The 25,683-nt window shown below is 39.2% G+C and overlaps 1 protein-coding gene across 7 annotated transcripts in view; it reads right to left on the bottom strand.

Moving 5' to 3' along the window:
- Window positions 1–10,069: 10,069 nt before the first annotated feature.
- The window catches only part of FANCC (FA complementation group C), an 80,699-nt gene continuing 65,085 nt past the window's right edge, over window positions 10,070–25,683 (bottom strand). For all 7 annotated transcript variants that reach the window (XM_039567090.1, XM_039567093.1, XM_019288397.3 and 4 more), the window contains 6 exons: window positions 25,163–25,262; window positions 22,075–22,150; window positions 21,188–21,269; window positions 17,629–17,800; window positions 14,649–14,849; window positions 10,070–12,809 (listed from right to left, as the gene is read on the bottom strand). In XM_039567090.1, the coding sequence (XP_039423024.1) occupies window positions 12,666–12,809; window positions 14,649–14,849; window positions 17,629–17,800; window positions 21,188–21,269; window positions 22,075–22,150; window positions 25,163–25,262 (775 nt within the window). In that variant the 3' untranslated portion in view covers window positions 10,070–12,665. The remainder of the gene's footprint in view (window positions 12,810–14,648; window positions 14,850–17,628; window positions 17,801–21,187; window positions 21,270–22,074; window positions 22,151–25,162; window positions 25,263–25,683) is intronic.

The raw sequence follows: 25,683 nt of genomic DNA, 5'->3' as shown, positions 1-25,683 counted from the left end.
GTCAAAACCTGAATTAAGGGACACTCAGCAACTTCTTTCAAATGCAGCAAGAGTTAGGAAATTGTCCAGGAGCACACTGAGACACCACAATGACTTCTAATGTAGTGACACTCACAGACATAGTTATTACAGGATCCCGTTCGTAACAGAGTTATGCTTCATTTCACAGGTTTTTCTACAACGGCCAGGAGCTTGCTCTTTGCCTTTTTCATTGTGTAAGGAAAAAAATGCAGAGCTGGATAAGACTCTTGCACAAAACATGCAGAAATTAAAGACACTGTAAGCCTCTTCATAGCCAGTACTGTTAAAACTGCAGGACAAGGAAGATACTCCACACTTTCTAAAATATTGCCAAATTTTTCTTCTTTCAAAACAATCTACTTGCCTTTTTTTTTTAATATTGAGCACAGCAGTAGCTTACTTTGTTTGCTCTCACAGTCTGCTTCAGCAGTATTAACTTGAGTGTTTCCCCTCACTACAACTTCATGATCCATCATGCATGGTAGCAACTGAGAAAAGAAACAGAAAATGAGATACAAACACCAAAAACCCTAGAAAATGGCAAAAAGGTGGCAGTTGCTGGCCCTTCATCAGGCCTTATTGGGCATTTTGGTGCTAATCCAAGCACTGGGATATGGAGTGAGGCTCCAGATTAAGAAGAAAGCTAAAGGTGGCATTGAACAGTTACCATAACTCATCAGAGAGCATAGGAGACTCATGTATGTATTGTATAGTAGGGTCATTAACATGCTATAAACATTACCCTTAGTTTAAAATCCTTCTGAATCATGTAAAAAGCATTGGAAGTGAACTATATAATTATTTACATAATCACAAATTAAGCTGAGTTAGAAGGGATGCACAAAAATCATTTAATTCAACCCCTGGTCCTGCACAGCACCAGCCCCCGGAGTCACACCATGTGCCCGAGGGCATTGTTCAAACGCTTCTTGAACTCTGTCAGGCTGATGCTGTGACCACTTCCCTGGGGAGCCTGTTCCAGTGCCCAACCACCCTCTGGGTGAAAAATTCTTTCCTAGTATCCAACCTAAACCTTGCTAACACAGCTTCAGGCCATTCCCTCAGGTCCTGTAATGGGCACCACAGAGATCAGTATCTGCCCCTCCTCTTCCCCCACAAGGAAGCTGCAGACTGCAATGAGGTCTGTCCTCAGTCTCCTCCAGGCTGAACAGATCAAGTGACTTCAGCTGCTCCTCACACAGCTTCCCCTCAAGGTCCTTCACCACCTTTGCTGACAGTCTCTAATGGCTTAATGACTATTTTATATTGTGGCCCCCAAAACTGCCCCCAGCCCTCGAGGTGAGGCTGCCCCAGTGCAGAGCAGAGTGGGACAATCCCCTCCCTTGCCCAGCTGGCGATGCTGTGCCTGATGCACCCCAGGACAGGGTTGGCCCTCCTGGCTGCCAGGGCACTGCTGACTCATGTTCAGCTTGCCAGGACCCCCAGGTCCCTTTCCATGGCACTGCTTGCCAGCATCTCATTCCCAGTCTGTCCACACATCCAGGGTTGCCCCATCCCATGTGCAGAGTCTGGCACTTTCCCTTGCTGAACTTCATATGGTGGGTGATTGCCCAGACCCCTGATTTGTTGAGGTCTCTCTGCAGGCCCTCTCTGCCTTCAAGGGAGCCAACAGCTCCTCCCAGTTTTGTATCATCTGTGAACTGGCTCAGTTCCCTTCCAGTCCTGTGTCCTGTGTCCAAATCCTGTGTCCAAGTCATTTGTGAAGATGTCAAAGAGCAGAGGGTGGAGGATGGGGCCCTGTGGAACCCCAGCAGTGACAGGTCCCCAGTCTGATGTCACCCCATTCACTGTAACCCTTTGTGCCTGACCTGTGAGCCAGTTGCTCACCCATCCCACAACGTGTTTATCCAGCTGTGGGCTGGACATTAGGTCCAGGAGGATCCTGTGAGAGACAGTATCAAAAACTTTACAGGCTTCCCTTCATCAGCTGGGTTACCTTGTCAGAAAAGGAAACCAGCTTTGATAAGCAGGACTTTCCTCTCATGCAGCCATGCTGGCTGTAACCGATGACTGTGTTTCAGGTGTTTTTCAGTACCCCCAAAATAATCTACGGAACTTTACCAGGCACTGGAGTGAGACTGACAAGCCTGTAGTTTTCAGTGTTATCCTTCTTGCCCTTCTTGAAAATCAGGGCATTGTTTGCCAGCTTCCAGTCAGCTGGGACCTCTGGATTCCCAAGACCGCTCAAAAGAGACATTTGTGATGACATCAGGCAGTTCGTTGAGGATTCTTGGATGAATCCTATCAGGCCCCATAGATTTGTAGGGATCCAGCTGGAGTAGTAGATCCTGCTCATGTAAGTTTTTAATAGGCCCTATCAAAAGCCTAACAGAAGAAAACACAACAAACCACCAATGTTATTGCTCATTTTATTCATGATTCTCTCTCAAGGTGGGTGTTTCTATATTGAGTTCGTGAGAGAAGGAAGTTGTAGAATCTAATTGTAATAAATTAAAGTAAACAACAAAAAAATCAATTTCCAAACTTAGTGTAACTAAATCATCACAGGAAGCCATGTCTTTTCAAATGATACCTCCATCCAGGAGATGGACACAATGATCCTTGTGGGTAGCTTCCAATTCAGTGTATTCTATGACTATACATGGCTATGACAAGAGGCATCTATATAGGTATGCCTTTGCCTTCTGGTTTCATTCTACTTCTTTTTCATGGGCAGCCCCCTCTGAATAAAATACAGCATTTTGTAGGGTTTTTTTCCCCTCCCATCTGTAATTTCCAAACACAGTGGCAGTTTTACACTGAATAGCATTAGAAAGCCCAGTGCTGGGCTATCTCCCGCTTACTTCATCAGGCCAGCATCTGGTTAGGATCTCAAGTGATTCTTTTCTGGATGTAGCTTTTAACCCTGAAAATTCATCTCAGATGAAAAATTAAAACTGTATCCATATAGTCAGGCAAGGCCTTGTGCCACTTACTGGGCCGTGTCTTCAGAGTAAAGGCAGGCCTTAACGAGGGGGTGGCCTGGCGAGTCCCTTGGCCCCTCAGTGGGGATGCATTCATCCCTTGTCATACACCTTCTGTTGCTAGTACAGAGTAAAACACACCATTTTGCTGACAGCTGTTTTTTGTCTGCAGCGTTGCTGGGAGGTGTTTGCAGCTGCTCAGTCTGCACAGTTTTGTACCTGTACTTTTCTCCTTTAGGAGGGAATCAGCTGTACCCTATTGTCAATGCCTTGCACATAACAGGAAAGGAAAAAGGTCTGGAAAGAAAGCAGCAGAAATGCAGCCTGAGCAAGTGGGCAGCTTGAGGAAACAAGTAGGCATAAGGAGCCTAAGGATTCTGACATATAAAAAGCACTATGGAAAAGGATATTACCAAAACAAATCAAAAAAGTCCTATGGAGCATTAAAATGTATCATGCAGAGTATTGCAGCCAGCCAGTTCACCTCCACTGCTGATCAAAGTCTTCAGAACTGGTATTTGTACTGCAGAAAATTTTAGGTGTTAGTTTGCAGGCTCCTCTGCATACAGTGGTAGGTGGGAGACAACCATGGTGCTTTTGTAAAAATGAACACACAGCTGAGTTACCACATGCCAAAGGCAATCTGTTAGTTTGGGGTTGATTCTTTCCATGCAGAAACTGGACTCTAAATCTGGAAAACCCACACCTTCCAGCCCCCCCTACTGCAGGCAAGTGCCAGCTGGCCCCTATGTGTGCTGCAGCAGGTCTCACTTTCACTGCACATATTTAAGAGTAAGGAGTAGTATATGAATTGTCTAAGGCCACTCAAATTTTTACCTGTAACTTAATGGTATTTTACTTTGAAAAAAAGCACTCACATAATAATGTACTTCTAAGGTAAGAGAAACATTTGAAATAAGCCCACATCCTGCATAAAACCATACTCTTAATTCACTGAAAACCGTAATTCACAACACTAATTCTTAATAACTAAAAAAAAAAAAACATCTTGTGGTCTTTTAAAGCTATAAAATACCTACCTTTGTGATGCAGTTCCCAGTATTCATGTTTTATGTCTTCTCTAACAGTCAAAGATTTCAACAGACATCTAAGTGCATTTCTCTTCTTGGCCTCAATCTCTGATCCCCAGAATAGTCAGAAGAAAAAAAAATTGCAAGAAAGGACAAGAAGCAACCAAATAGAGGAGCCTGACTCATCTAGAATTTCACCTTAAGTATACTGAGTTTAGGCACATATACAAAATATGGAGTGAACATACATGCTGAAACAGCTATGTGCCCTTGTTTCTGTGGGCAAAATATACTGGAAAAATTATTTTAAAATCTTACCCTGCTGCCAGGTTGACATTTCATGTCGGTCAAATATGCCAGTACTTAAAGAAACTGAGTCTCCTTAGGAGACTAACCGCATTTTTCATTTTGCTGTGAATTAATCTAAGTACGTATTTTCTGCACAAAATTAAGGTCCTGATTCCTGCTGCTTATAGCTTCTTTCCAGAAAAACAACAGGCATTTGCTCTTACCTGAGAGCATGTAGAAATTGCAGTTTTGTAAATATTTGCTTTTGCATGATAATTTACACGAGAAAGCAGAACTTAATTTTCAGCTGACACGACTTTGTATTAGCACAGCAGCCCAACAGTAATGCCCACAGTACAACCTGCAAAACTCTGGTTTTGCTCATTGCACCACTGCAGAGATGATGGCTCTGCTGTCTTCTCATGTGCCCCTGAGCAGCAGCTGCACATTGCTGTACCCTTTAGTTAATGTAGTTCACTTCAGTCATCTCTGGAAATTGCCTATTTCTGACTAAATCCAGGCTTCTCCTCTGGGCTTGTTGGGACCAGTGTCTCAGCACTGGAGCTCCCTGCTGAAATTCACTCTCAGACATTTTAGTCATGGGCCAGTGGTGGCTGCTTTGCCACTGGCATCACCCCCAGACATCTTGATTGGATCTAAACCGGCTAGTTTGAGAAGCTGGTGCTTGGCATCATAATGTATTTCCACTTCATCTTTAATCCTGAAAGGACAGTGCTCATCATCTGCCACACAGAAAAAACATTTTGTTGTTGTTATTTCACAGTAACTTTGTCCCACAGTTGTTTTATATTTGGTGGTGTTATTTGCTCTACAGCTGTATCCCCTTACAGTCAACTCTTGCAAGTACAATAGAACTAAAACTTAAAATGTCTTAGCAACCATCTTACTCCAGTCTGCATCTGTCCCTTGGTGTGCCTGAAACTCACCTATTTAACTGCCAAGCATGGCCAATTAAAATTTCATTCTGATTTATTCAGTTTTACATCTGAAAAATTCTTCACTTTTTTTGTTCCTTAACGTAGGGAACACTGCCCTCCTCCCTCATTCCGCCTTTCATGTGCCCCTGCAGCCAACATTTCCCTACATGCAGGGTCCATGTCCCTACAGCCATCTTTGTTTCCATCAGTAACATGGCAGTATTACCCGCCAAAACTGACATTAAGATTTTGTAATTGCCATCACTTGTGCTGAAACTGCATATCATGCCCTGTTTTCATTATAATCTCCTGTTGCTTTTGACTATATATGAAAGCTTTTCAGTAAGTTCCCAGTTTTAGCTGAGGGAAAACATTGTTCCTGTTTGCTTGAATATAAAAAAAATGCAATTACATGACATAAATGCTGAACTTTTTTTCTTCTTGTCATGGTTTAACCCCAGCCAGAAGCCAATCCCCACATAGCTACTTGCTCACTCCCCTACCAGCAGGGTCAGGGCGAGAATTGGAAGGGTAAAAGACATAAACACAAGCAAAGCAAAACAAGGAATTAATTCACTGCTTCCCATGGGCAGGCAGGTGTTCAGCCAGCTCCAGAACAGCAGGGCCCCATCATGTGTAATGGTGACTTGGGAAGACAAATGCCATCACTCCAAATGTTCCCCCTTCTTCATTTCCCCACTTTATATCCTGAGCATAGTGTCACATGGTCTGGAATATCCCTTTGGTCAGTTGGGGTCACCTGTCCTGGCTGTGTCTTCTTCCAGCCTCCCCTGCACCCCAACTTTCTCCCCAGTATGTCAGTACGAATAGCAGCGAAGGCCTTGGCTCTGTGCAAGCCCTGCTCAGCAATAATAAGAACATCTCTGTATTATCAACCCGTGTTCAACACAAATCCAAAACACAGTCCCCCCTACCAGTCACTGTGAAGGAAATTAACTCCACCCCAGCCCAAACCAGCACACTTCTTTACACAGATGAAGAGTCAGATAAATAATCACTTATATACAAAAACAGGAAAGCCCACCTACTGACATTTAACCGTTTCTGCACACACCTTCTCCCCAGCACTTGCCTCTCCTTTCTTCATTCAAATCACAGGAATGTAAATTTCTTACTTGATAGCTGGAAGGATGGAACAGGAATTAGAAAGCATCCAGACTAAGAAAATAGAAAGACCAGTCTTATTTATTTCTTAAGCTAGCTGATTGGTTTTTATCAGTATGAAGTAATGCCAGCATCAGCTGAAGAGTAGATGTGGTGCTGAGAAAAGATCTGCATCACAGAATGGAGATCAATGCTAAAAGTTGGTGTAGCACTGTCCTTTTGCATCAAGAGCATTCAGCATCAAACCCACAGGTTTATAACATATAAAACCCAAAAATTATTCCCCTCTTTGTCCTGAAATACAGCTAATTAAAGACTGTGTCTTCTGGTTATGTTTTAGAGGTGGTGAGGACCCAGTGCAATCAGGAAGTCCTCCTTCTAAATGGCTCTTCCTCCTTCTTACTCTCTGAATGTCTGAAAAATCAAGAGCTAAACTGCATTTCAGATTCACAAAAGAAAACAGAATGATAGGAAAATTATGAAAATGGCATCACACTGGGATGTCACATGGCACTTCTTTTTATACTTTCTTTAAATGCATGTGGATTACCAGACTCTATGATGCATTTTGAAGAACTGTCCCAAAGCAGAGTTACCATTTAAGTGGTGTACCAACTGGGCTGTTCAAATCCATGATTTTTGAAGCAGAGGGGAGACAGCATTGATACCAAACTCTGTTCTTCTCTTCTTTCATTCTTCTATGAGAAGGTTGCCAAATCTGAAGAAATCAGGGCAGGGAACAGTTGACTTATTGCTATGTGGTTAGACACAAGTACGTGCGTGAAGGATCTCAGCAGAAAAACAGATATTCAGCCCATATGTGATTTCACATGCAAATTCTTAAACTTCATTCTATGATGTTTATATAGGTTTAGGGTATTCCATTTTAGAACTAAAAACAACAAAAATAAAGAGAGACTGGATCTACCATTTGTACATTCATCTTGGATCCTGGCCAGAGAGGGAGAAAAAAAAAAAAAAGGCAATGCTTCTGCCTAAAGAGGAGGCGCATCTGAGAGCTTGCTCTGCCAATACAATGAGCAGGAGGAGAACTCGTGAAATCAAGATCAGAAAAGCTATGATGAAAAACAGTCAACAGCTGTCATCTGAAGATTTTAAATCCCAATGAAATTATCTTTCCAAAACAGATGTTACTGCTTAATTCAAGGTTTGGACTTGACATTTGCTCAGTATCCACCCATGGCCTAGGTCAAGCCAGTCAGAGAAAGCAACTACAGCAATTCAGTCAGGCCTGGAAAGTGTGCTGTGCAGCGGATTGCTCAGCACTGGCCATTTGTACTTCAGCAAAGAAGCAAATATACAAGAAAAGAAAGCTGAAACGTAATAGTGGGTTTTGCAATGCATTTGAAGAAATTTACAGGTCTATGGAAAAAATGCTAGTACTTTTGTTGTGTTTTCAGAAAAGATGCTATTGGTCCTGCCTACTAGAAACTCACAAAATGCCTGAATTCACAGACATATATCACCGATTTCCATCTTATAAATTAATCCTGTGTCATATTTCAAGGCCTCTCCCCTCGTCCATGGAATCTGATACTGGCTTTTCCCTCTCTATTCGCAGACATCTGAAACTGATATGGAAGTGCAGCACAGTCATGAGATTAAAAGCACTTAAACACTTACTGCTAGTCTCTACAGGGAACAATAGTACAGATGGGAAATTTGTATCTCTAGCTATCATTACAAGTTAGTTGGAAATAAAAAAGCCAAAGTCCTACTTTCAGAAAACTTATACATAGTAGAAGTTATGGCATCATTAGTCAAAACAAACAGAAGCTGCTTTCTCGTATGTGAAATATTACAAAACTTTGAACAGTAGCTGGCAAATGACATACTGCATGCACCTGTTTTGGAAGCCTCAAAATAAACTCAGAAGCTAAGAAATAAAATGTTAAGGAGTGAATGAACTGTACATACAGGCTAACTGGCACATACACGTGAGAATTCTCAACAGTGTAATTCACAATGTTTAGTCAAGAGTATGTAAAAATGTAATCACTTTGAGATGGCATTATGCATCTGCAGAAGTTCATGGGCCTAACAGGTATTTTTATTGAAAAGGATAGAAGAGAGGGTCATTGTTTCTAAGGGTCTACTTTTTTATTAAATGAGTGTATCATCTGACATAATACAGAAGAGTTATGAAAGATGCTTTTAAGGCAATTAAGAGATGTGAAGTTAGTTAAATATACAAACCTATTAAAGACAGTATTGCTGGACTTTTTTCTGCTTCTTGTTGATATGCAGGTTAATGGAATGTCATGTATGGAATTGTTACTTCTTAATTCTATCAGTATTGTATATAAAAATCACAGCTAAATTTCTACAGCTGAGTTTCAGACATGTTGGGTTTTATCTTCTTTGTCACTCCCTCCCTTCACACACATGCAAGAATACAGAATGCAAACTAAAGCACCATCCTTGCTTTAGTTTAGAGATGAACTACATCACTACAACTCAGCTAGAGCCAGTTGACATTCCAAATTTTGGTTTCAGTGGCTGATAGCAGCCCAACACTTATCCCTAGCTGGGTCCTGGCAGCTCAGACAACAGTGAACACATTCAAGGCATCGGAAGGATCTTGTGAGGTTTACTCCTTTCCAGCAGCCAGACAGCTGGTTAAAGGAAGATGGCCAGTGCAAGCAAGGGAAACTCCTCCATGGCATTCACTGGTGAACAGACCACCTAAGATCAAATTCCCAGAATAAGCTACTCTCTGCTAGGGCAGCAAATGGAATGTCTACCATGACCATATCTTTTCAATCCAGGCAAGCATTTAGGAAAAAATTGTATCACAAGTAAGGAAAACTTGCCAGAGAAGTGGATTTAAGCAGGCCCACATCTGAACACTGCTATGAATTAAGTGCTAGTGGGATGCCTCTAGCACCAGAGCATTCAGCTACGGTGGTTTAACCACTGATGTTGCCCAAAAACATGCTGGTTGCTTAAGAAAGCCATTGCAGACTAAAGTGTAAGAAATTCAAATACATGCTCCATGTGCTTGTGGAGGACTCCTCCCATAACATTCCAGGTTTTGACTTTTCAAACTTGGGTCTAGTAGAAAACTGCCTTGCCATGTCAGAAACTACCACCTTTCTACACCCTTCTTATATCTATCACAGAGAAAACTGCATTTTATTGGAGTATGACATTACTCATTCACACAGAACCTTAGTACTTTATTCTGTCATTAGATAATACAGCAATGAAACAGTATAAACCTGATTGAACAGTGTTTTGTTTAGTAACTGAAAGTAATTTGTGCTAGATGTTTTATCCTACACTTCCGTAATGTTAATGCTTCAGATTTTTTTTTTAATTGTATCCTTGCCAAACCAAACATATACCACAGACTTCGGCCCACTGAAACTAATATCAACTCTGTCTATTAACACCTCTTGGCACTTACAATGCTGAGAGTACAGAAACTTAATCACAAATGCTAGAAGTAATAGATTAAATGTTACTGTTGGTCAGCTAAATTGCAGTATCTGCCAATACATGACAAAATAAAATATATTCTGCTTTTTATAGGCACTCTACTGAGATCTTGATTAAATAAAAGCCACAGAAATGACCTTATTTTCCTGCCTGAAGAAAATCCACAGAATCCACCCAGCACCATGCTGCAAATTCAGCAGAATTCAAAAGCTCTAACTTAGCAGTCTTAGACTGGAAAGAAGCATAATCAACAAAGAAGTAAAATCTATTGTCTGTATTTTTATTCAAAAAATGCCTTGAAGCAGAACAATTTTGAGAAGTTCTCTATGTTCAGTGCACTGTCCAGAACCAGGGTGTGTGCTGGAGACCGAAGGCATGGGAACAACCTACTTGATGTCAGATTTCAGGACTTGTTGGCTGGTTCAGCATAAAAGTACAGCCTTGAAGGCTCCAAAGAACATTTCCAGAAAGTAGCAATTACAGAGGAAAAGATGCAGATTGGAAGGATAGTGCAGAAGCCACCATATGAGAGCTCTTCCATTACTCAGATCTACCAGATTGCTCTGTAGCCTTCCACTGGCAAACTAACAAAAGTAGCTTCAACATCCCACAAAATCACAGCTTATATCAAAGTTAGATCATAATTCAAGCATTGTGAAAGAGTAAGGAGAAAGAAATACCAAAGGTTTATAACCACTATGCTAAATAGGGCAAAAAGAACGCCAGTACAGATGTATCTCTTTTAAGTTACAGACAGCATCAATTAGGTTTCTTCTTTAGAGCCTCCTGAAACAAGCAAACCCTCCTTAATATTTAAATCATTCAGTTTTTCTTACGAAGCCAAACACAGGAAAACAAGAATGTACCAATTAACTACTAATTTTGGTTTTTTACCGCCTTCATTGTACATTTTCTTCCTGCTTGAACTGATTCATCTTTATTTATCAGGATATTGATTTTGTTAAAGAAAGTTAGAAGAATTTTCATGCATTCAGAATTTCATGCATTAGTGGAAAAATAAAAACACAGTGAAAAGTTACTTAAAAATTCCTGTCCAAAAACTGTAAAACCCATCTAAATATAATACCCATATCATTCACCTAATTAATCTGCAAGAACCAGATATTGAAATTCTTTGCCAATCTTTCTTCTATGTAGTTAAAGTTATATATAGGCACAATATGGAGAAAACACAACCAAAGAACCTCACATCCAACAACCAGATTAGACATTAAACCAAAACAAACAAACAAACAGAAAAACATTCTTCCTTTGGGTTAAAATTTTAGATTATTTATCATTCTAGACAGAGCAGTCTGCATCTGTTTCCACTAGACAAATACCTCTGAGTTAGTTTAATCCCATGCTTTTCAGTTATGGTATTCAGGCAACAGAAAACTGGGTTGCTTGATTTTACTTTTTTAGATATGTGTGGCTATTAACAACAGAAAAATTGCAACACATCTTTTTCTGAATTTTCATTTTAAAATATTTTTAATCAAAAAAGAGAAAAAAACCCTTTCTTTGCAGACATACATTATGTGTTTGCTACTTTTTCACTAGCAAACTGACTGACAGGGCAGGTAACTTCTGTTGTATGACTCACTGGGAACAAAATTGTAAGAAATCAGTCAACAGCACAACAGAAAATATCTTTCCACTTCTTACAGCCAAGGGACACTAAGTACATTGTTTTTCTTTTCCCTTGCTCAAAAACAAATGCTACATTCTAAAAGCATTTTAAATTCAAGATACATTAATTCAAGATTTTATATGCAAGAATAGTAGTCCAAGTAGCATCTTTGAGTAGCATAGCACAAGTGTTGGCATTACAGCTAAGTAACACAGGACAGCAAATTCCTAAGGAAAGTTAGGATGGTCTGTCACTACTATTCTCTGTGCTTATTTTTCTAGTTAAGCTAGAAAGATGTTCACAAAACCTCTGGGGACAAACTCTTTCCTTAGGGTAAAAACATAAGCCATTGCTACCTGTCTATGCTCCTTGCCTAAGACAAAAAACCTAAACAAAGAAATAAGCAAACTACTGCTGGACACAAAAATGAAGGCAGTGAGTTGCAACCTTCATAGGAAATTTGTCCCTCAAACTGGAAAATGTTTCTGTTTTGCTTGTTCTCTTTTGTCTGAATAAAAACCCCATATTTCTTAAATGAATAAATTATAGCATTGGTCATGGCACACTGTTAAGTGGGCTGTACTGCAAGCAATCTCCTGCCTGCAGTATCTGTTGACAAAGAACAGCTATTGGTATAGTACTTTGAGGAGAACACTGTCCAGCTGAAAGCTGCAGTCCCACATTTAGCAAATCTGGGAAGACTTTCATTTTGGAAACATTTTCAAAAAGAAAAAAAGAGTTCAGGAAACATCACTGATTTCCTGAGAACACCATGAATTGCTTGAGATCATTGGTAGTTTCATAAACTTCATAAAGAAGCACAGAACAAAACATTTTAGTAACAACTTACCAATCAAACAATTGGATATTACTTGCTAAAAAAAACCCCACATGCGTAATTTGGGAGAAAAACTGATCCTCAGCCAGATAAACATCAAGGAGATGAGGGAACTACTTTAAATTATGTAGGTATCTTGTTACAGAAGGTACTCAGAACAAAACTTTCAAGCATCTTTAATATTTACTATTATGTTTCAAAAAGTTAATATTTCCAAACAACAGATTATTTTTAAATATAGATGAGGGAATATAAATTAAGAGATGTAAGTATATATAGGCATCTTTCTACCCTTGGTAAACTGCAGTGCCAGATGCTAATGGAAGTCTGGCACCTGGATAAAGACCTGATCTGTTGGCTTGATAAACAGATGACATTAAAATTCTAAACTTTCAATGTAAGTTTTTGAAGAAGTTCATTCAGCAGCTTCACAGTTCTTTGGTTTTCTTCTCCACTACGGTTAAATCTGTATGCAGTACGGATAAGAAGGTTATAAACTTCTTTGCTTGTATCAGTTGTCTTGGTAATCTGAAAGGAAATACAGAAGATGAAATAATGCAATTATGTTGCTAAATACTAAGAATTCTTCGGCAATATTTACAACAAAACCAGATTTGTCCCTCACCACTGAGTATGTGAGAAGCAACTTCTGCCCGAGGTATCGCTTTTCATACATCCTAGTGGAACTGAGCAACTTTGAGATTTCTGCTGTTGTCTCAAATTTAAGTGAGACAAATCAAGATGCAGAAAGTTTTTAAAGGAAACACAAATGAATAGACGTAACAATTTTTAAGTCATTGCTACAGAAAACAACTAAAAGCACATGAAGGTTCTGCCTGTATTTGGGGAGACAATCCAAATCTGTACAGCTTTCAAAAGTAAAAATAAATCACTCCCCCAAAAGATGACAAAAAACAGGAAAAAGACCCTAAGCTGCAATTTTTGCAGATCAGCAGGAACATGATTCCTCTGCTGTGTTAAACCCAAAGTCTACTAGGCTAAACAAAACCACAGCCATGCATCCCAAATCAGTTCCACACCATTCTGCCTTTCATATGTTGTCTTTAGTCCTTATCCAATCACATGGAGAGCCTACCTATACATTAGTGATCATACAGTCAAAATTAATCAGACTGATAAACCAACAAACTGGCCTGCAACAGCTCATGACCACCCACCACCACCCACCCAACACTTTCAATACTCAAGAGTTTTGAAAGTTAGTTATACTGTTATCTATAAAGAATCAGAAGATTGCCTTTGGTCCTCCTGGAGGGGCTTAAAGTAGCAGGCTAATATACTACAGCATCACAGCTCAACAGCTGCACTCTCTTCATGAAGAACAACTAGAAATAGCAGTTTGTAAAACTATATACAACCCCCCTAACTTTATCATTACATTCTTATGCTGAGAAGAAAATCGTGAACTTGCACCCTAGGATGTGAAAAATATCTTAGCCCTTCTTAAACAGAAAAATGTTATGTCTTTTTAGTCAGCCAGCCGTGTCCTAAAATCAGATGCATTACACATGCCATATATAAGAACTATACAGTTCTATATATAAGACCACATTGCTGCTGAATGGAAAAAACTTTTGGAAGTGTTAAAACTACACGCTGGCCCTAGACTGCTTGCATAGGGGGCATGCACTTCTTAGAAGAATATGGTTTTATGGTTAGGAATAGATTTCTAATCCTACACTGAGATAGCACTGTTTATCTTAGGAGACACAAACACATTTTAGAGTTTGCACCAATATACCTGAAGGCTGTCATCACCAGGAGAAGACATTATGGCAAGCTTCCAACCTTCTACTCCTCTTCATTGTCTTTCACACCCAAGAGACACTGTCTTAGCTCTTCATTCTCTCCTTCTCTCTCAATTACCACACTGTTTTCCTCACTGGCTTTGCCAGCGCATCAAGCTTCTGCCACATCAATGCTAAGATCTAGCAACCAGCTGTTCCACCCAATGAAAAACAGTGAGAAGAGAGTTCCATCATCTCTGCAGTAGCTGGATAATTTAGGGAGTGATTTTTATGGGAAAATCAAAACGTTTGCACATTCTATCTATACCATGTGTAACTGAGCTGTATGTATCCCTTAACTGCAAGCTATTACTTCAACTGTTTCTGCATCTGCATAGTCACAACAGCAACCCTGTCAGTGAGATCAAGAAGTGAATGGAAAATATTTTGACTGTAGCTAAAATAGATATGTACCAGGTTAGATATGGCTGTAGTAGTCACAGTCTTCTTTAATTCTCTGTTATGTGTTTTCTTTATTAAGAGGTAGAAACTTAAATCCAAAATAGTAAAATGAATATATATTCAACTTTAACTGAAAAAAAAGGGAAGAAACACTTACATGGTAAATACATTCCTGGGCAATCTTATGTCCACCATGCGAAAAGAGCAAAAAGTTGGTCAGAAGATGTGTTGTAAGACACTGGTTCCAACACTGCTCTATACCTGTTATCCTATGTACAGCAGCCTCCAGGTCTTTGAGAGAAAAGTCTGTACAGCTGAAGAGCATCATTAGATGACTGTAGACTGCTTGAGCTTCTACCTGTAGGAAAGAATTTCAAAGGATGCAGGATCAGAGAAGAGTAAAGGTAAAATTTATGGTATTTTTCCTTTGGATTTATTCACTAAAAGAAAACTGAATCCTTGGAGAAACAACTCAAACATGAAAAGAATCTGAATTTAAGCAGCAGGAAAACCAGGGAAGGAAGGGCTGTACACATTTCTTTTACACTGATTCACCCACACAAATGTGGACAGATAGATTTTTTTATATTCTTTGGTCTTACAAATGAAGCAGACAGGGCATCAAGCCAGGATCTTACCTTTTTTAATAATATAAGGAAATGGAGAAAGTCCCTCAGCAGAACATGGTCTGATTTTTGCATTGTGAGAAAAAGAACAAAGGCTCCTCAAGGGCTCATTTCAGTATTGCTGCTACGAATCAATTAAATCCCCATGCAGCCTGACCTCAGCTGATAAAATGTTCTGGTAAGAATGTGGATTTTAACTTCTTCCTGTGTTGTTCGCAACTTACGTTTTTATGTTGTGAGTTAGACAATAAAACCTAATTTTTACTGGGGGTAGGAAACAGAAGACTTTGGCACCTCTAGAAAAAGAACTACAAGCAGCTACTGCAAAAAGATCCTAACAATAATTCTGTTCACTGTATTAAAAATTAACTGAAAAACTTGTAGACGAAATGCAAATGAGTATCAGCTGGATCAACAGAAAAATACACCACTGCAGACCCAAAGGAAAAGGACACCTGTTTCTCAAGAATGTTCACTGGGACAATTTTTTTCAGACATTTATTTGACGCTGACCTACTCTTTTAACAGTATCACATAAAATAGTCTGAAAAAGCTGCTATTCTTGCGTCAAGTTCGCAACTACATGTGAGGCACAAATAATACCAGGATCCACAGAAAGGTAACTGAATTCCTCTTCTTTATCCCTCTGTGCATCACACATGCCAAAGACTGCAGATGGATAGTAGCCAGCCCTGCTCCAAGAGCTCATGTACCCTAGGAATCTCAGTCTTAGTGCCAGCCTCCAAGTTTTGTTCCCTCAGTGTTTCAGAGCCTAAAGGTATGAAAGGAGTGCAACAAAGGAATAAATATTGAGGAGCAGAATATTTAGTCCTGCACATATGAGTGAACTCCAGTGAACAGCAAAAATAGCCTTTTTCTTCTTTAAATAATTTAAACTCTTTGTATTACACTCTGGCTGGTTATCAAGGTGTTACATACAGTACAGAGCAGGAAGACAAAATCTTAAGTCATGAGTGCACACAAAAATAACACTGAATGAAAAGTACTCCAGATTGACATCTGCCAGGAGTTGCCACGCCATGTTAATCCTTAACTAGTGAGAGGTAGAAAGTGGAGTTGAGGCAGAAACCACTTCAGTGGAAAGAGCTGAGAGCTAATCTGCCAAAGGACAAATAAAAAAAAAAAAGCAAAAACCTAACTAAAGGCAGAAGCTTTGCATGAAGTGTGGGAATGCTTCTGAAGTAGCCTGACCTGTGCAAAAAAAAAAAAAAAAGTCTCAGCTCAGATACCTAAGAAAAGAATGATAATGAACTGAAATATCAGATCTCTGGGAGATGAGTCACTGCGTGGGTTGTCAGTGGAAAAGCTTTTTTCTCACCAAAGTTTGTCTTATGTTATGACTGAATAACAAACTGATGGAATAGGGGACACACAGGGAGATTATTTCATATATGGCACAAAGTGATTTCATTCTGTGGAGTAAGAACAATATTCCATACATTGATCTGCACCTGTAGTGCAACAGTTTCATTCACTCATGTTTATTGCTCATGTATTGTCTTGTTTCCCAAAACTACATTCTAAAATTCTTTACTTCACCATAGCTCTAACCTAAGTCTGCTCAGCCAACATCCCATCCCCTGCTCCTAGACTGTAAGAAATTAAAGAGAAAAAAAATTTTGTAAGTAATTGGGATGTGATCTTTCATGTGTAGTGCCATCTGGGAGGCAGGAGGGGAAGGAAAGGAAATAAAATATTGTACAATACACTGTTGTACATGGACCATTAGATGTAAATTTAAAGTAAATTTAAATTTACTCTTGGGGTGTACTGAGCTGCATTTTTAAATCCAGCAGAATCCATTTTCAAATTAAGGAAAACTAGACAAGTTGCAGCCTTTTGAATCTGGGCTTTGTAGATCAAATTGCTTGGGCTAGTTCAGATTTGCATAATAGGTTTAAATTAAAGGCTTTAAAGTATTTGCCTGCCTGCACAGACACACAGCACTCTTCGTGTAGTACACTGGGTAAGGTTAGAACACTGCTCCTTCTCTTACCAACCCAGCATATGGGAATATCACATATTTATTACAGTATCACATGCCAAAAACTGGAGAGAAATCAGAATAGTTGGGCAAGGTTAGGATTCAAGGCTGTGTTTGCTAAGTATCTTCACGGTTTTAGCTGCTGTGATTTCTCTTGTTTCCTTCTCAGAAGATGCCATAACACAGGCATGCTGAATTCTGCTACACCGATTTAAAAAATACCATCACTAGGGTAGTTTTATTTATGATTTAAAATACCCTGGTTATCCAAAAGAAAGCCAAGGAGGTGCTAATCTATATCACATCCTTTAAAAAAAGAGGAAAAATGTTTTCTAAATGTCACAAGAAAAAAAATCTTTAAAATTCTCCACTGCAACGCAATTCCCAGAGACCTTGTAAAGTCAGTACCTTTCATTTTTCTGGTGTTGCGCTGTTTGTCTTACAGCAAGAAGATATAATCAGATTATTGACTGCTGATTGCCACTTACTATCACTCCATTACCCACCATGGTTTGAGTTCTTCGTTGATTTTCATTCTTAGGACAGTAGTAAAATGCCAGCAGCCACAGCACAGCATCTGGTTCTACAGCAGCCTTCAGTAATTGTTCTGCTGCAATATCCAGCCATTCTCCAAAACAAGCAACCAAAAACCAGATTTCAAAAAGGTCAGTGAGAGAACTGGAAAACAACACAGATAAAATTAAGTACTTCTCATTATTTAACATTTTTAATTGCCTTAAATTAACTACAAAGGGTGCTGGTGTTTAACTTAAAAGAAAATCTTTAAACTCTTCCACAGAGAATACCTTACGTACTAAGCATACAACCATGTACCTCTTAATCTATTATCTGAAATCACAATCAAATGAGACACACCCAGTGCTACTACAGATCAACCTGGACAGTAGAACAGACTATCCTTAACAGCAGCTTCTAATAAACTGTGACAAAATACTGTGAATGAAAAGATACATAATAAAATTAATCCCTACTTTTATACTGTTCAGCTGCAGGATTTCCAAACCTTTAAATCATATCTCACGTATTACACTCTAACATACTGTTGCCTTTTACTTTCTCTCTGTTGCTTTCCAGGCTTATTTGCTGCTTTTTGGTAATTCATGAAGTGCATCTTTTTTGGCAATTCATGAGGAATTACATTTAGATGGACTAAATATAAAGTTTTAAAGCATATTTTAAAGTATATCTCCTGACTCTTAAAATTCATGTCTTCTTCAATGAAAATTTTGAAGGTGATTACAGAAGGATTATCACTGTACCAAAGGTCCACCACTCGTCTCCACAGTTTCTCATGTGCATTCCTTTAAAGCTAGAGAAGACTAAAGAAAAGAGAACTAATGGGGAGATGCAAACTAATGGTAGGTGTCTCAAACGCAAAAAGTTAAACTAAGTGTGGAAGGACAAACAGAAGAACAGCTACATTAACATTAAGAACTAGGAACAACTATTCCTAATAAATTTGGCAAAACTTGAAAGAATTAGAAAGTTTTCTTATGTTTTATTCCTGAGGACTCAAAGAGCTGCTGTGCCACCTTTACAGGGAAACTACAAGAGATCTTAGAAATTCCAGGAGTTGATGAAGTTACCATTATCTTTAATATTTTCTACCATTACAGTGCCTGTTTTCGAGTCATGTACCCTCCACGTCTGTCCCCACCACTGTTTCTTGCCTGCTCTGTAGTGGGACCTATGCTCCAGCGTCATTTTCAAATTTTTCTGAGACTTACCCCCACAAAACATACGTAAGTTCATCAGTTTATCAACTGATTTCTGGTTTAAAATGTCATGTAACTTCTACTGTTCACCGAGACTACTACATATAATAATAAATCACAGCAAAGAAGCAATCTGTTGATTAGAAGGACACAGAAAGCACTTTGCTATAAGATTCACATTTGGTATAAAATAAAACCCCTGAAAACCAACCTATGTAACACGAGAGCACTGAACATAAGAAGCAACAGGATATGCTGTGTAATAGTATTTTTTCTCCTCTGTAAATCTTATTAAATAGAAAGAATACAGAATCAGGAGTAAAGCAATAAAAGAAAATTGAATATGGTTTCTTCATGGATATTAGTATTGAAAATGTTAGATCCATTTTCTTTGTAACTGGGAGGGGTTTGGTAGAAAACATAATTGTTACAGGAGTTCAAAAAGGAAGTAAGAATATATTCTGGCAAGTACAACACTAAACTAGTGTACTATTCAAAACAAAGCGGGAAGAAGACTATATATATAAGCCAAGAAAGGGCTGGGCAACAAAAACAGAACAGACATGGTTGTATTGTTGTAACGCATCACAGTGCGTGATATTTGTTTTATTTATTTGTTCTAAGCTTGAGTTTTGTGTTTCTTTCAGAAGTCAGGGTCAGCTATGGGTCACACTCCAAGGACAGAAAGGTTTGACACACTTCAGGGATGAACAGGCGAGACACAGCACTGAACTGCAGCTCATACATAAAGTGAGAAGCTACTACCAGACAGACTGGCCTCAGAGGCAACAACAAAAAGCTTTTTTCTGCCACTCAGCAGAAAAAAAAGCCTCCATGAGTTAACTGAAACCAAGCATGGTTGCACGTATCTCTGTTCCAGTACACAGGGGGAAAACTGGGACAGAGTGGCTGGATAGCAGCCAGGCAGAAAGGGACCTGGGTCTACTGACTGACAGCAGCTGAACACGAGCCAGCCCAGGTGGCCAAGAAGGTCAATGGTACCCTGGCCTGTATCAGCAATAGTGTGGCCAGAAGGACCAGGGCAGTGATTGTCCCCCTGTGCTCGGCACTGGTGAGGCTGCACCTTTAGTGCTGTGTCCAGTTCTTTCCTCAGTTCAGGAAGGATGTTGAGATTCTGGAGCGAGTCCAGAGAAGGGCAACAACGCTGGTGAAGGATCTGGAGCACAAGTCCTGTGAGGACTGACTGAGGGACGTGGGCTTGTTTACCCTGGAGAAAAGGAGGGGCAGGGGAGACCTTGTTGCTCTCCACAATGACCACAAAGGAGGGTGCAGCCAGATGGGGGTTGGTCTCTTCTCCCAGACAACCAGTGACAGGACAGGAGGACACAGTCTGAAGCTGCACCAGGGGTGGTTAGGTTGGACAGTAGGAAGAAGTTCTTCACAAAAAGGGTGATCAGACATGGGAATGGGCTGCCCAAGGAGGTGGTGGAGTCACTGCCCCTGGAGATGTTTAAAAAAGACTGGATGTGGCACTTGGTGTTGACAAGGTGGTGTTCGGTCATACGTTGGACTTGATAATCTCAAAGGCTTTTTCCAACCTAGCTGATTCTGTGATTCTTGTGACCTTGTTTTGCAAGTCTGGCTGGCCTTGGTGGTCTACGTTTCTTTTGATATATTTCAAGTTTAAAATCAAAATTAATTTGGTTTCTTTGAATTCAAAAGCTGTTTAACATTCTTTGGATAGCTCACTCTCAGAGCAGACCTAAGCAAACTTGCATCCAAGCTCTATCCGAGTCAGGTCTCATCGCACTCCTGATAAGAAAGAATTACAAGGCAGTAGCAGATAGAGATGTAAGTTTTTTCATTCTTTTCATATAGTCCCAGAACATCCCTACCAAAGCATAATTCATATATACAAACAAACCCCAAGGGCAGCAGGTCAGACACATGGAGTGACAGCTCAAAGAGTAATGCAACAAAAATGATACAAAAATGTCTGGCAGTCACATATTTATGACAACAAAGAAGTTTGCAGTTTGGACGTTTGCACAAGCCTGCAGAAAGCCAAGCTCTTTCATAAAACAGGGTTAAAAGTTTTGAGGGAGAAAAAGGAGAAGAGACAAGTAAGCATTTCAATTATGGAGCTAGGTATTTGTTGGAGGGAATGACAGAGGCTTATTGGTCAGGTATACAGACGCTATAAAGCTCAGGTTCAGTAAGTAATCTAAGTCCTGTTCTTAAAAATAAAGCCCTATTTAGAGAGTAATAAGAAAATGATGAAATGTAACCACTAAAGACTTCAAATGACATGACCTTTTGCAAACTAACATGCAAAGGACAAAAAGTTCAAAGATCTTATACTCCTTACCTAACGTTTGTATCTTCCACTAACGCTTTGAGCATATCCGAAATGTGTTTCAAGTGTTGAGACCAATATGAAGTTGGGAGTTCTGAGGATGGAGGATGAAAACAAAACTCTTAAAATCATAGCCTGTCCACTGGAACATAACAGTGAAACATTAAAGTAGCTATAAGATTTCTCCAACTTGATTCAGTTATCGCAAAGCAGTTAAAATTTCATTTTAAAATTTCCCAGTTTTCAACAATACCTGTTACTGTGTTTCATACAACAATTCATTGATAAAGCCATGTGAGGAAGTACAGCCAGGAATATTGAAATGAAGCTGATGTTCCTTTGCTCAAGGAATATTAATATATAATCAGTGCAGTAGCATTCGCAGAGGCTCTTGTACTGAGCTTTAATTATTGTTCATATAAAACTATACCATATTGAACAGTGGTTTCTTGATCTATATGAGTAGGCAGCCTGAAAAAAAATTAGGTTTGCAATCTAAAATATCAGAATTCAAGCCTCAGAGAGAAACAGAAAGCCTGCATTTGAGAAATACATATGAATTTTTCCATAATGGCAATTACTGATATTATAACATACGAAGATTGGAGTATTTTTTACAATCTCTGTAATGTGGCTTCATTCCTACATAATTATGCATTCTTTCTTTGTTATTCACTTCTGATTTAGTTTTCTTTAAAGTTACATCTGTACTATTGTTACATAAGAATTAGATGTCCCTGCAGAAAAATACATTAAAAGAATATTATTAAAATTGCTAAATCAAACACACCCTATTAAGGAAACAGCAAAAAGTTATCTCTATCCCTTTTAAAGTTATTTTAAGACATATACAGACCATGCAGATTCATAATGCTGCAAATACTTAATGAAAAGCTTACCAGAAGGACGTCTGACTAAGCCTCTTACAAGGGGCTGGTGATGGAATGGGAAGTAGGCCTTCAGCGGAAATTTATGCTAAGATACAAAATCATTATTTGAAGAGGTTTCAAAACAAACCCACAGTGAATAATCTCATCTAAGGTAGTAATTAACCATACAGACTGAAGCAAGAGAACAGAAAATTAACTCTATAGCAAATTTTAGGATTTTGCATGAAGTGGATATTTAGGAAAGGTTTGCTTATAAAAAGTAATTATTTATAGATTTTAAAAGTATATGCATTAAAAAAGATTCAGAGCATGAAGAAAATGACATCTTAATAGTCTTAATCTTTTTCCCTGTAATCACGTAAGTTTTCGCTCTTAATATGCAGAGCTTAAAGGAGACACTAATTTAATTTCATTTTCCAGTGTAAACAGATTCACAGATCCTATTAAACGAAGAACTAATAACATGTACAGAATCTGAGGGCGTTGTGTAGATTATTGCCAACTGTTCAAAAATGGAAACCTAAAATGCTTGGGATCTGATTCAGCACCAGGTAGGGCAGTCACAGATAACAGACTTGCCCTCTGTTTATCTGAGTACGTGTGACTTGTACACTGTGAACACTGCTTGTGTAACTGAGACTAGCAGTAGCACCCCTTTAGTCTTTTTGTTCTGCAAACATGTACTACAGGCAGGTCTAACACAGAGCACGTGTGTGCAAGTACAACACCAACTCCCTTTGAGACAGACAGCCAGCCAGGCCCATGTGGTGGTGACCACTGGCACAAAATCTAGCTGGAGTCCAGCAAATACCAGAGCACAGCAGGGTCAGTGCTGGGTCCTATTTAACATCTTCATTAATGAACTGGATGAAGGGGCAGCGAGTTCCCTCAGCAAGTTTGATGATGACACAAAACTGGGAGGAGTGGCTGATACATGAAAAGGTTGTGCTGCCATCCAGAGGGACCTTGACAGGCTTTAGAAATGGGCTGAAAGAAGCCAAATAAATATCAGCAAGGAGAAAGTATAAAGTCCTGCATTTGGGGAGGAATAAATCCAGGCACCATTACATGCTGGCAGCCACCCAGGCAGAGAGCAGTTGGCAGAGAAGGATCTGGGGACCAGTGGACACCAAGGTGAGCGTGAGTCAGCAGTGTGCTGACTTCTTCCTAAGTAGGTTGAAACCCCATGTTCCATTTATGCTGTCTTCAGTCTCCAAAAACATGAAAGAAAAAAGACTATCCTAAACCCAGTACCACTGTCTTTTCCTACTCTTCAGCTTTTTTTCTGCCAAAACTTGTTCTTTCTAAATGGTCTACAAAGTTATTATGTAAGACAGCTATTTCTGACAGCTGCCACACTGCAACAGACAATCACACTTCTCCTATCATGCAAACCTGTGAAGTGCCAGACATGAACCAGTTCTTTTGCAAATTTTATGGATGCATGTTTGCCTAGTGTTATTTCAATTAACTGTCTGTAGATTCCAAAGGTCTCAGGGGCCAGGCAGAACCCACTCCATCTTCTGTCATTAATGTTTTTACCATTCTTCTACTAAATGGAGCACATTATGTCCTGTCAAGGGAAATCAGATACCACAAAGACAGATATCTTACGAATATATGTAATGACGGTATGACCAAAAAAAACCAAGAGATATGACTGACTTAAAGTTTAGAAAGCAATCTGTAACTGCCTTTTTGCAAGCAAACTGTTAGCTAACATTACAGCTGATTCACGAACTGTGAGACAACGGACTTTAAATTCTATCATTGAAGATAATACCTTAATTAGAACTCCATGACTTAAACTGTATACAAGTGAAATAAAGGAAACTAAATATTTAAAACCACTTCAGAAAAATGGGCAGTAGTCCATGTTGCAATGCCAGCAGGTGAAGGACTTTCACCTTGAAGAAAACGCATCACCTGCACAACTCTTAGCTCTTGGGTGTCTGATAGGTGTGGAATCTTTTACTTTCATTCTCACCCACTGATCCCACCTGGGGCTACAGAGTGTGCTGTTCCATGCAGTCAGGGTGGCATAAGATTACCATGCACAGCACTCATGTATTGAGCAAGACAGCTGCCTGAAGCTGGAAGACAGATTCAATCACATTGCTAATTAAAGGCCAGTAATGCCACAATTTTCAAGAAATCCCAGCATTCTCTTAACTACCATCTCTCTCAATAGATGCAAAAAATCAAAGGAACTGGAAATTTTCTTAAGTCCAAAGTGAAGGGCTTTCAGTGACAGGGTACTTTCCAAACTTGCACCATATGAATTTGATTTCAAAAAACAAACAAGATGGTTAGGATGTGAAATGCCATGTGATTTGGGAATCTGAAATCAAATTTGCAAGCTATAAGTAAGGTAAGACTTTTTCATAGCTGTACTTTGAAATTTTAAGGTAAGAAACTGATCCTGCTCTTGTTTTAAATTAGCACAGAAGTAATTCCACTTAATTTAGTTCAGTAAGACCTGTATAAACATCTGTGCAGAAGAAGAGAAACTAAGCTGTGAAACTTGAAAATTTAGACCAAGGAAAATTTCTGAGAGGCCACTGTTGAAGACCAGAAACTGAAACCAGTATGTATTCTGTGTCCCAGTATGTATTCTGTCTTTTACTTTCTGAACAGACAAATATGACTATTCAATATCCTACTTATAATTATTTAGGGGACTGGGAATGGGGTTGTTATCTCTACTTCATTTATTATCAGAGACCCTGCTACTGCAAAAGAAAAATGCATCTAGCGTTTTTCCTCCTTTTTATCAAAGATGAATGTTCATGCTCATGTTCACTCTACAGGCAGAAACTTCAGCATCAGGGGAACTGAGCCTGTGAAAACCACTTTAGGCAGACATACTCGATGGTTAAGTCAGGTAAATTGCTCTTACATACTGGTTTCATGCTGTAATTTTATGCACAGGTGAAAATGTTTGAACTGAACTTTATCTATGCAGCTATAGAGGGATGCTATTATTTACCTCATTATATTCAGTCACTTCTCTTAAGCGTAGAATTGCTTTTCTTTCCTTGCAAAATTCTGCGTGTTCTCACTGGAAAAAAACACTAAGAAAGAGATCTTGACTAACCTGTTTGTTTTCATTCTGATGAGCCTGAAGGAAGAGCTGTGTAAACACCTGTATTATTGTCATAACTCCTGAAGTTCCATCAGTTTCCATCAGTGCATTCCTAAGCATTGAAAAATTAGATATGACAGATCAGGTAGTGAGTCTGCCCACTACACCACTGTTAACTGAAATGAACGAAAAAGGTACATTCTTTGTATGCTGTAGATTCAAATTGTGTCTGAGCTTATTACACCACTAACAGAAATACTAACTTTGCAGGCTTTTTAGACTTTATTTTTAATTAAGGAAAACCAAAACCAAACCACATACACAACTCCTACAAAGAAACTAGACTTAGTAAATATATACAATATACATGCAGACACACAGTTTATCCTGCCAACTGGGGGAAATAAGTATAGAATTAAAAAGACTAGCACAACTTTATTAGCCAAATTTGGCATCTGATCAGTTTATTGTGTTCAGAGCAACTATTCCAATTACTAAGTCAAGCACACTTTATGGTGTTTTGTGGGACTGCA

This window comes from Corvus cornix, chromosome Z (assembly GCF_000738735.6).
Source record: "Corvus cornix cornix isolate S_Up_H32 chromosome Z, ASM73873v5, whole genome shotgun sequence".
Classification (NCBI taxonomy): domain Eukaryota; kingdom Metazoa; phylum Chordata; class Aves; order Passeriformes; family Corvidae; genus Corvus; species Corvus cornix.
The sequence above is the reverse complement of the archived record's forward strand: the minus strand, read 5'-3'. Positions and strand labels throughout refer to the sequence as shown.